Raw genomic sequence first — 13,755 nt, 5'->3', positions numbered from 1 at the left:
ATGATCTATCATCCTAGCTTTCAAACAGGGTCTAATCAACCCTAACTCCAACATAAGGGAGTATACAGTACATGAGAACAAGATGGGTTCAAGACACTCCACCTTAGCCTAGATCTGGATCTGGATCTGGAACAAGAGACAAAGGGGATGAGATCTGAACAGATCTGGAACAAGTAAACAAGAGAGAGACGAGATCTGGTCACCGCCACAACACTACACAGCCACCACCATCGCCACACTCGGCCGATCACCCCACCACCACTTGGACGATGACCACCACCACCACCGGCGGCTCGGCTTGCTCTCGGGGGACTCGCGGCGAGGTGAGAGGAAGAAATCCATGGGGAGAGAGAGTATAGGGAGAGAGAGAGAGAGAGAGAGAGAGAAAGAGAGAGAGAGTGGCGTGAGAGAAGAAGAGAGAAAATGAAAAGAGAAGCTTGATGGCTAGGGTTTCCTAGTCTCTCAAAATCTCTATAGAGCTTCGCTCATGTTTCAGAATGAGAGAAAAGAAGGGGCTACATCTCTTTTTATAGGAAAGGATGAAGGGAACCCTAGGTGTTTGTCAAATGGGCCGTAGAGAAGCCCATTCTTTTATGAAAATTTTTGGGCCAGGAACCAGGCCGTTACAATTCCCCCTTGTTAATCGGAATTCGTCCCCGAATTCCAAGCCCTAGACTTTTGAACTTAACATCCGATTTCGAAATGGACTCACACAATCACATATCATACAAGGGAGGCATATAAGGCGAGAACAACTTTGCTCGGGATTTTTTTTTTTTAAAACCAATGAATGAATTAAGCTGAGAAAGAAATTTTTCAAGTAAAATGGATCTGATCAAAACCTTAATAGACCTATAGATATAGTGGGTGGTTTTGAATCGTTTACGGAACTTTTAGGGCAATAAAAACTTTCACAAACTCTTTTCTTTTAAAGAAAACAAGTTGTTTTTTTTTTTTTTTTGAAAACGTCGGAAATTCTGATCCCTTAGGACAGAACTAAGGGATCTTAACCCGCTCTGATACCAATTGTAACGGCCCGATTCCCCGGCGTCCGACCGGGGTTATCGAAGGGGCGTTATGGACACGTGTCTACTCATTTAGACAACCCTACATGTCCCGTTACAGGTCCCGAGAGTCGACGGGCGCAAAATCTTCTTTGAAATACCGTTACACCCACATCCATATACTTCTACTTACAGTCCTGCGCACAGGGAAAATGGAAATGGAGGAGTGAGCAACAAGTTACTCAGTGAAGTGGCTCTAGTCCAGCCTGCCCGCATGACACTCTATACTACTCTATGCGGGAACTAGGACTGACTAGCCACTACAATCAGGTAATGTATTTTTATCATTTCATACTGTCATCACTAATTGTCCACATTCATTTCCATACATTTCTAGAAACCTAGTGATCAATCATTACAATGAACTCACTCATTGCCACACACGTTAAACCCTAGACTTAACCGACTCATCATACCAGACCGAATCGATCCTATGACACCTTTAACTCCCCGTTACCCGACCATGATGCACGTTTTTATATCCCGCCTCTCGCGGTTGGCATTTCGTTCTTATCATCAGTGGGTAGCTCCCACTAGGCTTCTACCCCATATTCATGTGGATTCGCCACATCTCCTATGGGTGCTTCCATATTTTTGTGGATTCGCCACATCTCCTATGGATACCTAGCGTGAACTACTGCCACACATACTTTCCTTAGACTCTATATGCTTTCCCCACCCATGCTTAACCGTAACCTTATTCTTTCATACTTTCACTTATCCTTTCACATCCTTATCATTTTTACTTATCCCTTCCCATTATCATTCACTTTCCTTTTCATTTAGACTTGTACTTGGACTCATTCACTAGACGCCACCCGTTATCGGTGTCACACACAATACACATTGCACTCAAGTTCTACTTCAATAACATTAACAATCATTACTCATCAATCAGCTTAGCATTCATTTCTCTCTAGCATCCTAGCTTTAATCACAAACCACTCATGGGACTACACATCCAAACATACAAGCATAAATTACTAATCAATCATCGCTACCACAACTCCATTTCAGTTTACTAAGTCCCATTTAACAATATGAGGGTTCTTATGGATCGTGTTCCATTCATCTAACATCCTAGCAATAATCATGATCTATCATCCTAGCTTTCAAACAGGGTCTAATCAACCCTAACTCCAACATAAAGGAGTATACAGTACATGAGAACAAGATGGGTTCAAGACACTCCACCTTAGCCTAGATCTGGATCTGGATCTGGAACAAGAGACAAAGGGGATGAGATCTGAACAGATCTGGAACAAGTAAGCAAGAGAGAGACGAGATCTGGTCACCGCCACAACACTACACAGCCACCACCATCGCCACACTCGGCCGATCACCCCACCACCACTTGGACGACGACCACCACCACCACCGGCGGCTCGGCTTGCTCTCGGGGGACTCGCGGCGAGGTGAGAGGAAGAAATCCATGGGGAGAGAGAGTATAGGGAGAGAGAGAGAGAGAGAGAGAGAGAGAGTGGCGTGAGAGAAGAAGAGAGAAAATGAAAAGAGAAGCTTGACGGCTAGGGTTTCCTAGTCTCTCTTAATCTCTGCAGAGCTTCGCTCATGTTTCAGAATGAGAGAAAAGAAGGGGCTACATCTCTTTTTATAGGAAAGGATGAAGGGAACCCTAGGTTTTTGTCAAATGGGCCGTAGAGAAGCCCATTCTTTTATGAAAATTTTTGGGCCAGGAACCAGGCCGTTACAATTCCCCCTTGTTAATCGGAATTCGTCCCCGAATTCCAAGCCCTAGACTTCCGAACTTAACATCTGATTTCGAAATGGACTCACACAATCACATATCATACAAGGGAGGCATATAAGGCGAGAACAACTTTGCTCGGGATTTTTTTTTTTAAAACCAATGAATGAATTAAGCTGAGAAAGAAATTTTTCAAGTAAAATGGATCTGATCAAAACCTTAATAGACCTATAGATATAGTGGGTGGTTTTGAAATCGTTTACGGAACTTTTAGGGCAATCAAAACTTTCACAAACTCTTTTCTTTTAATGAAAACAAGTTGTTTTTTTTTTTTGTTTTTTGAAAACGTCGGAAATGCTGATCCCTTAGGACAGAACTAAGGGATCTTAACCCGCTCTGATACCAATTGTAACGGCCCGATTCCCCGGCGTCCGACCGGGGTTATCGAAGGGGCGTTATGGACACGTGTCTACTCATTTAGACAACCCTACATGTCCCGTTACTGGTCCCGAGAGTCGACGGGCGCAGAACCTTCTTTGAAATACCGTCACACCCACATCCATATACTTCTACTTACAGTCCTGCGCACAGGGAAAATGGAAATGGAGGAGTGAGAAACAAGTTACTCAGTGAAGTGGCTCTAGTCCAGCCTGCCCGCATGACACTCTATACTACTCTATGCGGGAACTAGGACTGACTAGCCACTACAATCAGGTAATGTATTTTTATCATTTCATACTGTCATCACTAATTGTCCACATTCATTTCCATACATTTCTAGCAACCTAGTGATCAATCATTACAATGAACTCACTCATTGCCACACACGTTAAACCCTAGACTTAACCGACTCATCATACCAGACCGAATCGATCCTATGACACCTTTAACTCCCCGTTACCCGACCATGATGCACGTTTTTATATCCCGCCTCTCGCGGTTGGCACTTCGTTCTTATCATCAGTGGGTAGCTCCCACTAGGCTTCTACCCCATATTCATGTGGATTCGCCACATCTCCTATGGGTGCTTCCATATTCTTGTGGATTCGCCACATCTCCTATGGATACCTAGCGTGAACTACTGCCACACATACTTTCCTTAGACTCTATATGCTTTCCCCACCCATGCTTAACCATAACCTTATTCTTTCATACTTTCACTTATCCTTTCACATCCTTATCATTTTCACTTATCCCTTCCCATTCTCATTCACTTTCCTTTTCATTTAGACTTGTACTTGGACTCATTCACTAGACGCCACCCGTTATCGGTGTCACACACAATACACATTGCACTCAAGTTCTACTTCAATAACATTAACAATCATTACTCATCTATCAGCTTAGCATTCATTTCTCTCTAGCATCCTAGCTTTAATCGCAAACCACTCATGGGACTACACATCCAAACATACAAGCATAAATTACCAATCAATCATCGCTACCACAACTCCATTTCAGTTTAATAAGTCCCATTTAACAATATGAGGGTTCTTATGCATCGTGTTCCATTCATCTAACATCCTAGCAATAATCATGATCTATCATCCTAGCTTTCAAACAGGGTCTAATCAACCCTAACTCCAACATAAATGAATATACAGTACATGAGAACAAGATGGGTTCAAGACACTCCACCTTAGCCTGGATCTGGATCTGGAACAAGAGACAAAGGAGATGAGATCTGAACAGATCTGGAACAAGTAAACAAGAGAGAGACGAGATCTGGTCACCGCCACAACACTACACAGCCACCACCATCGCCACACTCGGACGATCACCCCACCACCACTTGGACGACGACCACCACCGCCACCGGCGGCTCGGCTTGCTCTCGGGGGACTCGCGGCGAGGCGAGAGGAAGAAATCCATGGGGAGAGAGAGTATAGGGAGAGAGAGAGAGAGAGTGGCGTGAGAGAAGAAGAGAGAAAATGGAAAGAGAAGCTTGACGGCTAGGGTTTCCTAGTCTCTCTATATTTCTGCAGAGCTTCGCTCAAGTTTCAGAATGAGAGAAAAGAAGGGGCTACATCTCTTTTTATAGGAAAGGGTGAAGGGAACCCTAGGTTTTTGTCAAATGGACCGTAGAGAAGCCCATTCTTTTATGAAAATTTTTGGGCCAGGAACCAGGCCGTTACAATCATCTCAACCATTGCTTCCGATAAATCTAAGGGCCATAAATTAACAAAAATTAACTTTTTTTTTTTTTTTTTTTCTTTTGTTCTTTTCTTTCTTTTCTTTCTAATTCCTTCGACTCTTCTTTCTTCTTTAATCTCTTCCTCAGTCACATAATTAGATTATCCTCCTCTGTAAGTCCTCAAATAATATTCACGAGCTCTTTTCTTCTATCATCTCCTTCATTCTCTCCACAAAACTCAACTCAAGAGCACTCTTGTCTTACTTCGTTTCTTTGACAAAACAAAATTTTAAAGGTAACATTTGATCTTGTAACTCAGATTCTCTTTTCTCAGTTTCTGATACAAAATGCTTCACTTCTCATACATTCTCACGTCTGTCTCTTTTAACAAAAAAGCAGATGGGTTTTTTTCACCAACTTCCCACTAACACTACTCTAATAGCCTTACTTAGTAGTCTACTTTCACAAGCAACTTATACAACAACTATATCACTATTATGCCAACTTCTTAACCTCACAACTCTTGGTAACTAGACTTTCTTTAGTTCGGGTTGAGAACAAAATGACATTACTCAACACTCCCTCTTGTCATTTTGACACTCAAACCATGTTTGTCTCTGAAAGACTCAAAGCTTCGAGTTCCTAACGCTTTGGTGAATATATCGGCCAATTGTTCTTCACTTCTGCAGTATTGCAGCTGGATATCTTGGTTCTTCTCATATTCTCTCACTTTGTGATACTTGATCTGCATATGCTTGGTCCTTTTATGCTGAACTGGATTTTTCCCAATGGCTATGGCAGATTGGCTATCACAGTATATTGGCACTCTCTCTTGACAGCGAAACCTTAGGTCTTCAAGTACTCTTCTCAGCCACATTGCTTGATTTGCTGTTGCGCACAAAGCCATATACTCTGCTTCTGCAGTAGATTGAGCAATAGTGTCTTGTTTACTAGTTTGCCAAGTGAAAGCTGCTGATCTAGTGCTGAAGCAATATCCTGTTGTGGACTTTACGTCTTCTCTGCATCCTCCCCAGTCACTGTCTGAATATCCAATTAATTTGCTCCCACTTGTAGCAGTAAACTTCAATCCCATGTCACTAGTTCCTTTGATGTATCTGAGTACTCTTTTAGCCTCCTTCAAGTGCTTCGACGTAGGTTCTTTGAGATATCTTGACAGATATGATGCAGAGAACATCAGATCAGGCCGTGTTGCTGTCAGATATAGCAACCCTCCAACTAAGCTTCTGTATAACGTCGGATCCACTGCATCATCGTCTTCTTCTTGTTCATTTTTCTGTGGAAGTAGAGGAGTGTTCACAGCCTTACAATCCTCCATGTTGAACTTCTTCAACAACCTTTTCGCATAACACTCTTGAGTTAGAATGATTTCTCGTTGAGTCTGATCAATTTCCATTCCCAAAAATAGTTAAGTTGTCGTAGGTCAGACATCTCAAACTCATCTTTCATTGTTGCTTTGAATTCTTCCACCATATTTTCATCATCTCCAGTCACGATGAGATCATCTACATAGATACATACCACAAGAAATTTCCCATCAGTTTCTTTGGTATACAAACCATGATCATTATCGCTTCTTTTGAAATTTTCTTTTTGAAAGAACTCATCTATACTGCTGTACCAGGTTATAGGCGCCTGTTTTAGGCCGTAGAGAGCCTTGTGTAGATGTAGAACATGATCTTCTTTTCCTTCTTCTTCAAATCCAACTGGCTGTTCTACATGTATTTCTTTTTCTTGTTTCCCATTCAGAAACGCAGATTTGACATCAAGCTGAAACAATTTCCATTTTCTTTGAGCTGCAACTGCAAGTAATAGTCTTATAGTTTCATGTCTTGAAACATGAGCAAATGTCTCGAGATAGTCAACTCCATATTTCTGAGCAAAACCTCTTGCAACGAGCCTTGCTTTGTGCCTTACAACGTTTCCATTTGCATCTGTCTTCAGCCTGTATATTCACTTGACACTCGCAACATTCTTGTCAACTGGTCTTTGAACTAGACTCCAGGTTTTGTTCTTCTCTTTCATCTGAATTTCTTCTTCCATTGCTTCTCGTCATTCTGAATTTTTTGCAGCTTCTTCAAACAATGCTGGTTCCTCAGAACTTGAAAAACATACTTCAACAATTGCAGAATATTCAATGTCTGCATATGGTGCAGTAAGTAGGATGTCATCAGTTGATCTAGTCTTTCTGTTTGGTGGACTAGAATCTCTTCTTGAGCTGCTTGGACTGTCATCTGAGAAGTTTTGGTGAGTTTGTCTTCTCTCTCTTGCTTCTTCATTGTCACTTGAGCTTGATTCTTCTTCCCTGGGTCCTTCTTCTTCTCAGATTTCTGATTCTGCTGCCATGTCTTGTCCTCTTACAATTTCTTTGTTACTCCAGTCCCACTTGCTTTTTTCTTCAAATATAACATCTCTGGATATGTTTATATTGCCTTCCTTCAACAAGTAAACTCTGTACCTTTTGTCTTTGAACTGTAACCAACAAATATGGCTCTTTTAGACTTGTCATCCCATTTCTTTTTCTTCTGATCTGGTACATGCACATAGCATATGCATCCAAAAACTCTCATGTGATTTACCGATGGTCTTGTTTTATTCCAAGCTTCAAGTGGTGTCTTGTTCTCAAGTGTTCTTGTTGTTGTTCTGTTTTGGATGTATGCAGCATTATACACAGCTTCAGCCCAAAAACTCAGAGGTAAATCTTTGGCTTTAATCATGGCTCTGGCCATTTCTATCAAGCTTCTGTTTCTTCTTTCTGCAACACCATTTTGTTGAGGAGAATAGGCTGCAGTCAGTTGCCTCTCAATGCCATTGTCTTCTAAAACCTTGTGAACTCTCCAGAAAAATATTCTGTTCCTCTGTCTGTTCAAAGTTTCTTGATCTTGCATCCGGATTGATTTTCAACAAGCTGTTTGAACCTTTTAAAAGTTCTAAAAACCTCTGATTTTGCCTTCAAGAAGTACACCCAAACCATTCTAGTTGCATCATCAATGAAAGTAAGCACATACCTGATGCCACTCATAGATTCATTTTGCATTGGACCACACACATCACTGTGTATTAGTTCAAGCCTTCCTTTTGCTCTTGATTCTGATTCTCTTGGAAAAGAGTCACGTCTGTGCTTGCTCAAAATACAGCTCTCACATCTCTTTGCCTCTGTTCTGAACTTAGGTAAGCCAACCACCATCCTTTTTGACTACATCTTATTTAAATTGGAGTAGCAAGTGTGTCCAAGTCTTTGGTGCCATAGCTCAGCAACATTTGTCTTGGCCACCATTTCACATTCTTCTTTCTTTCGCCATTTTAGATGAAAACTCTTATTTTTCATCGGAATTTCTCCAATCTTCCTTCCTCTAGGATCAAGTATGATGCAGCTCTCCTTCTTGAAATTAACTTGGTAGCCATTCATAACCATCTGCGGAACACTGAGAAGATTCTTTCCAAGACTTGGTACTAGAAATACATCTCTGATGATTCTTGTGCCTTTCTTGGTCATCACTTCAATGTCTCCCTTTCCTTTTGACATTAGTACAGCTCCATTTCCAACTTGAATTGGAACTTTGATGTTTGTGTTGAGTCTTGTGAATAACTTCTCATAAGGTGTCATATGACTTGTACAACCGCTGTCAATTAGCCATTCATTTTCTTTGCCTCCTTTTTGGTCTTCGTGTCTTGCATTAAGCATGTGGTTTTCTTCTTGAACCACCATCTTGTTCACCTTGGTTTCATTAACTGTAGCCTTGGTTTCTCTGACCTCAACCTTGTTCTTCAATTTTGCAGAACCTTCTGCTCTCTCTCTCACGGTTGAAGTGGCTCCAGACATCCACCACTCTGATACCTTCTTGTCTTACTTCGTTTCTTTGACAAAACAAAATTTTAAAGGTAACATTTGATCTTGTAACTCAGATTCTCTTTCCTCAGTTTCTGATACAAAATGCTTCACTTCTCATACATTCTCACGTCTGTCTCTTTTAACACAATAGCAGAGATGGGTTTTTTCACCAACTCCCACTAACACTACTCTAATGGCCTTACTTAGTAGTCTACTTTCACAAGCAACTTAAACAACAACTACATCACCTATTAGACCAACTTCTTAACCTCACAACTCTTGGTAACTAGACTTTCTTTAGTTCGGTTTGAGAACAAAATGACATTACTCAACAAGCACATACTCAGATTCTCCTCCCCTCTTCCTCTGTGAACGGCTCAGATCTCCTCCTCTGCAAGCGGCTCCGATTTCCTAGGCGGCTCAAGACCTCATGGATTTATCGGTTGGCTCAGGCTGCGTGAGCAGTGGTGGTGGTGGTGGCCGAGCTCATGGTTGGAGGAAGACGGCGACGAGAGGAAGAGACCCCACGTTGACGACTCTAGCTCTTCGATTTGTAAGAAGAAGAATCTAGCTAATCGCTTTTAAGTACGGATGGTCGGAGGTGGCGTGCAACTCCCGGCAGCAAAGTTTTGTTAATTAATTTTTTTTTGGCTAATGTTTTTTCTCATGTTAATTAGACTTAAGTTTTTAGGTTTAAGCTATTAACTTTAATTAGATTTGGTTACGTTTCTAATCCTATTTAATTTGTAAAATCTATTTTATAAATTTACTTTACATAAAATTGTATTATATAAATTTTCCAAAATGCATTATAAAATGAAATTGAACATATTTTTTTAAATTTTTTATAGCCGAGCTTTGTAGATAGTTCATCTTCATAAACATCATATATGGGCGTGCCGGTGAAGTCCATGACTTTTTTTTTTTTTTTTTTTGAAGTCCATGACTTGATCTTGACGATCCTCTAAGGTATGAAGTTGTGTATGGTCGTGATTTCTTTTTGCAAACAAATCACTAACATCATCTTCGTCATCCTCCTCAAAAATTTGAGTAGTACTTCGTTTTTGCTGTTGAAAAAAATACGGGCAGTGGTTCCAATGAAGTCACGTGATAACTCTTGGTGCTCATGCTGATATTTTGCTAGTACGCCATCAACGACAGTTGTTATATCTTGCGATATTATGAAGTTTGTAAGATTACAAAGTTTCATCGTATGAGATGACCTTGGATCGAGCCATAATTAAAAATTAAAGTTTCATGAATTCTGATACCAACTGACCAGTATCAATAACACAAAAATAATGTTGAATTCCGAGAATCTCAATGTTCGTTAACTTAGCATTCTTAAGATCTGTTGAATTCTCAAAGAATGCCGAGAAACTAAGGTTTTAAGAGTTGTTTAACACAAAGCTCTAAGTTTTTTATTAATTCAAATCAAAAGGTGTGACTCTTACAAATCGAGAGCTCAAAGATCTAAATCCTTAAGGATTAGTATCTAACATTCTATCCCAAAGTCTTTAATCATTATGTTTCTAAATATTAAGAATACTAATGTTTATATAGAACAAGAATAAAAAGGAAGCTAGAAAACCAAAGCCTATTGGTCCAAATACTCCCGAGTTAAATCCGGGTCAGAAGCGATCGGAATTTTGATCTGAAGTCAAGAATGTAACACACGTTCATGCATGCTTATAGCCTGTATGGGTCAAATAAGGGTCAAGCCCAGAGTATGAGGCGAATTGGAGTGTGTGGTAAATGCATGAACTGGAGACACATCATTGAATCAATACCCACAATTATAGAGTACAAGAATCTATTAGTTGTTAATTATATTCACAAGTTGGTCTGATTCCTTCACTTGCCTAAGGGACCATATATATTCTAACATTCCTTGAGTCTCTTCTTTTACGATTCTTGAAAATGAAGTTCTAACACATCTTAAACCATTAATTAATTGGTGGCTGATTTCATTTTCATATAATGTTTTAAGGCGTTGAAAGTTTAACAGCAGGAAAAAGAGCAAAGTGGTACTTATATAAGATTAGAACAACGTAACATATGCATAACCCAATGTTTACTGGGAGCAAACTAAAAATGGAAGCATGCATTATAGATAATTCGACATTATTTTAAATAACCTACGTGATGATAAATATGTGAAATTATTTAAATGCAAGGAATAAAAAATGTCACCAGAAATAAAGCTAACTAAGTCACACTATCTACTACCTTATTGACAGTTGCTCTATAAAAGGGTCTATGAGCTCAAGAGGTACTCATTCACTAACCACTCCCGTTCTATAAGTAAACTAGACAAGTATTTAATCATCTGGAAGAAATGGCACAGGCTATGTTGAAGCCTTCTTTACAAGGAGAGGTTGAGGCAGATATTGAGATCAAAGCTCCGGCCACGAAATTCTTCCACATGTTTGCAGTGAGACCACAAGATGTGTCTAAAGCCTCTCCTGAAAATGTCCAGGCATGTTGTGTCGAAGGGGGAGAGATGGGAAGAGTTGGCACTCTCGTCAGCTGGAACTATGTTCATGGTAAGCAAAACTAAATACATCTATAGTTTGCTCGACTTAGAAGATTTGCTTGGTAAAATTGCGTTTTGGGTGCAGATGGGAAGCCAAAGTTTGCCAGGGAGAGGATCGAGGCAGTGGACCCGAAGAAGAATATGATCAAGTTCAGAGTGATAGAAGGAGATCTGATGAAAGAGTTCAAGAGCTTCCTATTCACGATCCAGGTGACTCCGAAGCAAGGAGGACTTGGAAGTGTGGTGAAATGGAACATGTCATACGAGAGGATTGACGAAAGCGTTGCTCACCCGGAGTCTCTGCTCCAAGTGGGTGTAAAAATGGCCAAAGACATCGACGAAATGCTCTCATCTAAGGAATAGACACTCGTCCAACATCTACATATGTATCTATCTTTATGTCTTTGGGTGTTTTCTAAGTATCAATAATGTGCTCTCTCTAGATGTAAAGAGATTTGAGTGATATGAAAATGTGTTATCAGAAATGTCTATTTATTATGTTTTTGGGTGATAATCTGCTCTCTCTCTCTGGATTTCAAGTATTAAGGTGCGTTAAATGTCCGGCATTGAGTTAAAAAAAAAGTAAACTAAAAATCTGACATTGCATGCATATTGATTTCATGTTACTTTTTAGTTAAACTGTACTCTTTCCGTTTCTGAATAAGTTCTTTCCGTTTCTGAATAAGTATCACTTTGACATTTTTCACATAGATTGAAAAAGTGGCTGAAATATATGTAAGTTGTTATTAATTACACTACACCTCTTTGACCAATAGTATTTGAGATAATTAAATAAAATTATTTATAAAATCAATCTAGTTTTCAATTTATTTTCAGCTGAAATTAAGTATAGTTTGCATTGGAATTGTAAAGTAACACTAAAAAAAATGTTAGAATGACACTTATTATGAAACAGAGGAAGTGTGTTTTTTTTTTTTTGACAATTGGCATATTTAGATAAATTGTATGTTTGAAACGGTAACATTTGAGTATTAATGTCAAAGCATATAATTGATTTCAAACTTTAAAAAATATCTTATATGTTAGTTTTCATTAGTAAGAGTATATATAAGGTTATTTGTTTTTTATTATAAATATTCGTAGTATATATCTTATTAATTTAGAATTATTTTGTGGAATTAAGCTTAAATTCACATGTGGGTTATGAAAAATGTCATTGGAAATTTTATTGATATCGCTCAAATGATCCTATAGTATTTTTTTTATCTCAAATAATAAATCGGTTGCAGTATTTATGGATTGAATTCACAAAGAGCGTGGGCATACAATAAACTATAAAAATGAAGATTAAGCTAGACAAATAATAAATAAAGCTGTAACTAGCAGTAAACAAGTAAATATTGGTCGCAAGATATATGGGATGAAAGCTAGACTTAGGTTTCAGGCAATCAGAATTATCAGTTATAGATGCTAAGAGTGTGTGATGTACCGTCCTAGAACTCGAATGCAATATTAAGATATTCAGCTCTGCAAGTCTAATCAAATGTCTAATCCTATATTCCAGCTCTCACATGTGAATAAGGAACGAGTGTTGATTGATACTACATATTGTCAATCGATACTTCTATAAACAAGCATTAACGATCCAATTGATATGTTCACTAGATTAGTTAAACCAGTTTTCGCGTGCGCCTAACAACCTACCTCAGCATAATTAGTTTCAGGTAATGAATTCACTTTCGTGCTTGTCTATTATCCTAAGTTCAGGGTTCTAGTTAGATACTTTTGAACATAAGCACTTAGATCAATTCTGTGAAGAATCCAATTAAATCACCCTAGCATTTATATATATCCATATTCATCAAAATCCTAATAAAACCCTAAATCTAACCGGATGATTACTCAGACATAATTAAGCAAAGCATGAAGACCGATTGAATAAATTGCATAAATAGATAGAGTAAGAAATACTGGAATTTCTATACAAATCTCTAAAGAAGTCTTTGATCTTCTCTCCAAAAGCTACTAAATATAAAACTGGTTTCTAAAGCGTCATTTCTTTGCCCAAGCAATGGCAAAAACTAAAAATACTATGTATAAAGTCGGCCATGAGCAATCTTGTAATATGTGAGACTTTTGGGCTCAAGTCAGTCGTGAATCAAGTCTGGTTTGTTTACTCGCGTGGGTTCCGAGCGACACCAAGGAAAAAAGTGTTGATCGACGCTTGTTCTAAATCTCGTCTGCGACTTCTGATTTCTTGAACAACTGCGAATTTTCTCATCCATAAGCTCTAAAATGCTTCATAATCTCCACATTGCTCCAAAACATGCATGAGCCGAAAAACACTCTAAAATAGACTCCAATAATATAAATATTTTAAAAGAGATTTTTACTATGACTAAAAATTGGTAAAATCCATGTATATCATTTAAATTGTATATTATCAATAAATGTAATAATATCAAATAAATTTCTAATTAATTTATCCATAATATCTTTCAAACA

At 38.8% G+C, this 13,755-nt stretch overlaps 1 protein-coding gene across 1 annotated transcript; it reads left to right on the top strand.

Moving 5' to 3' along the window:
- Positions 1-10,968: 10,968 nt before the first annotated feature.
- Positions 10,969-11,803, top strand: LOC106435117 (MLP-like protein 31). The gene is made up of 2 exons (XM_013875972.3): positions 10,969-11,299; positions 11,375-11,803. The coding sequence occupies exons 1-2, from the start codon at positions 11,092-11,094 to the stop codon at positions 11,650-11,652; spliced, it is 486 nt and encodes a 161-aa protein (XP_013731426.1). The 5' UTR covers positions 10,969-11,091; the 3' UTR covers positions 11,653-11,803.
- Positions 11,804-13,755: the final 1,952 nt, after the last annotated feature.

This window comes from Brassica napus, chromosome C7, assembly GCF_020379485.1.
Source record: "Brassica napus cultivar Da-Ae chromosome C7, Da-Ae, whole genome shotgun sequence".
NCBI lineage: Eukaryota > Viridiplantae > Streptophyta > Magnoliopsida > Brassicales > Brassicaceae > Brassica > Brassica napus.
This window is presented reverse-complemented; position numbering and strand designations above follow the sequence as displayed.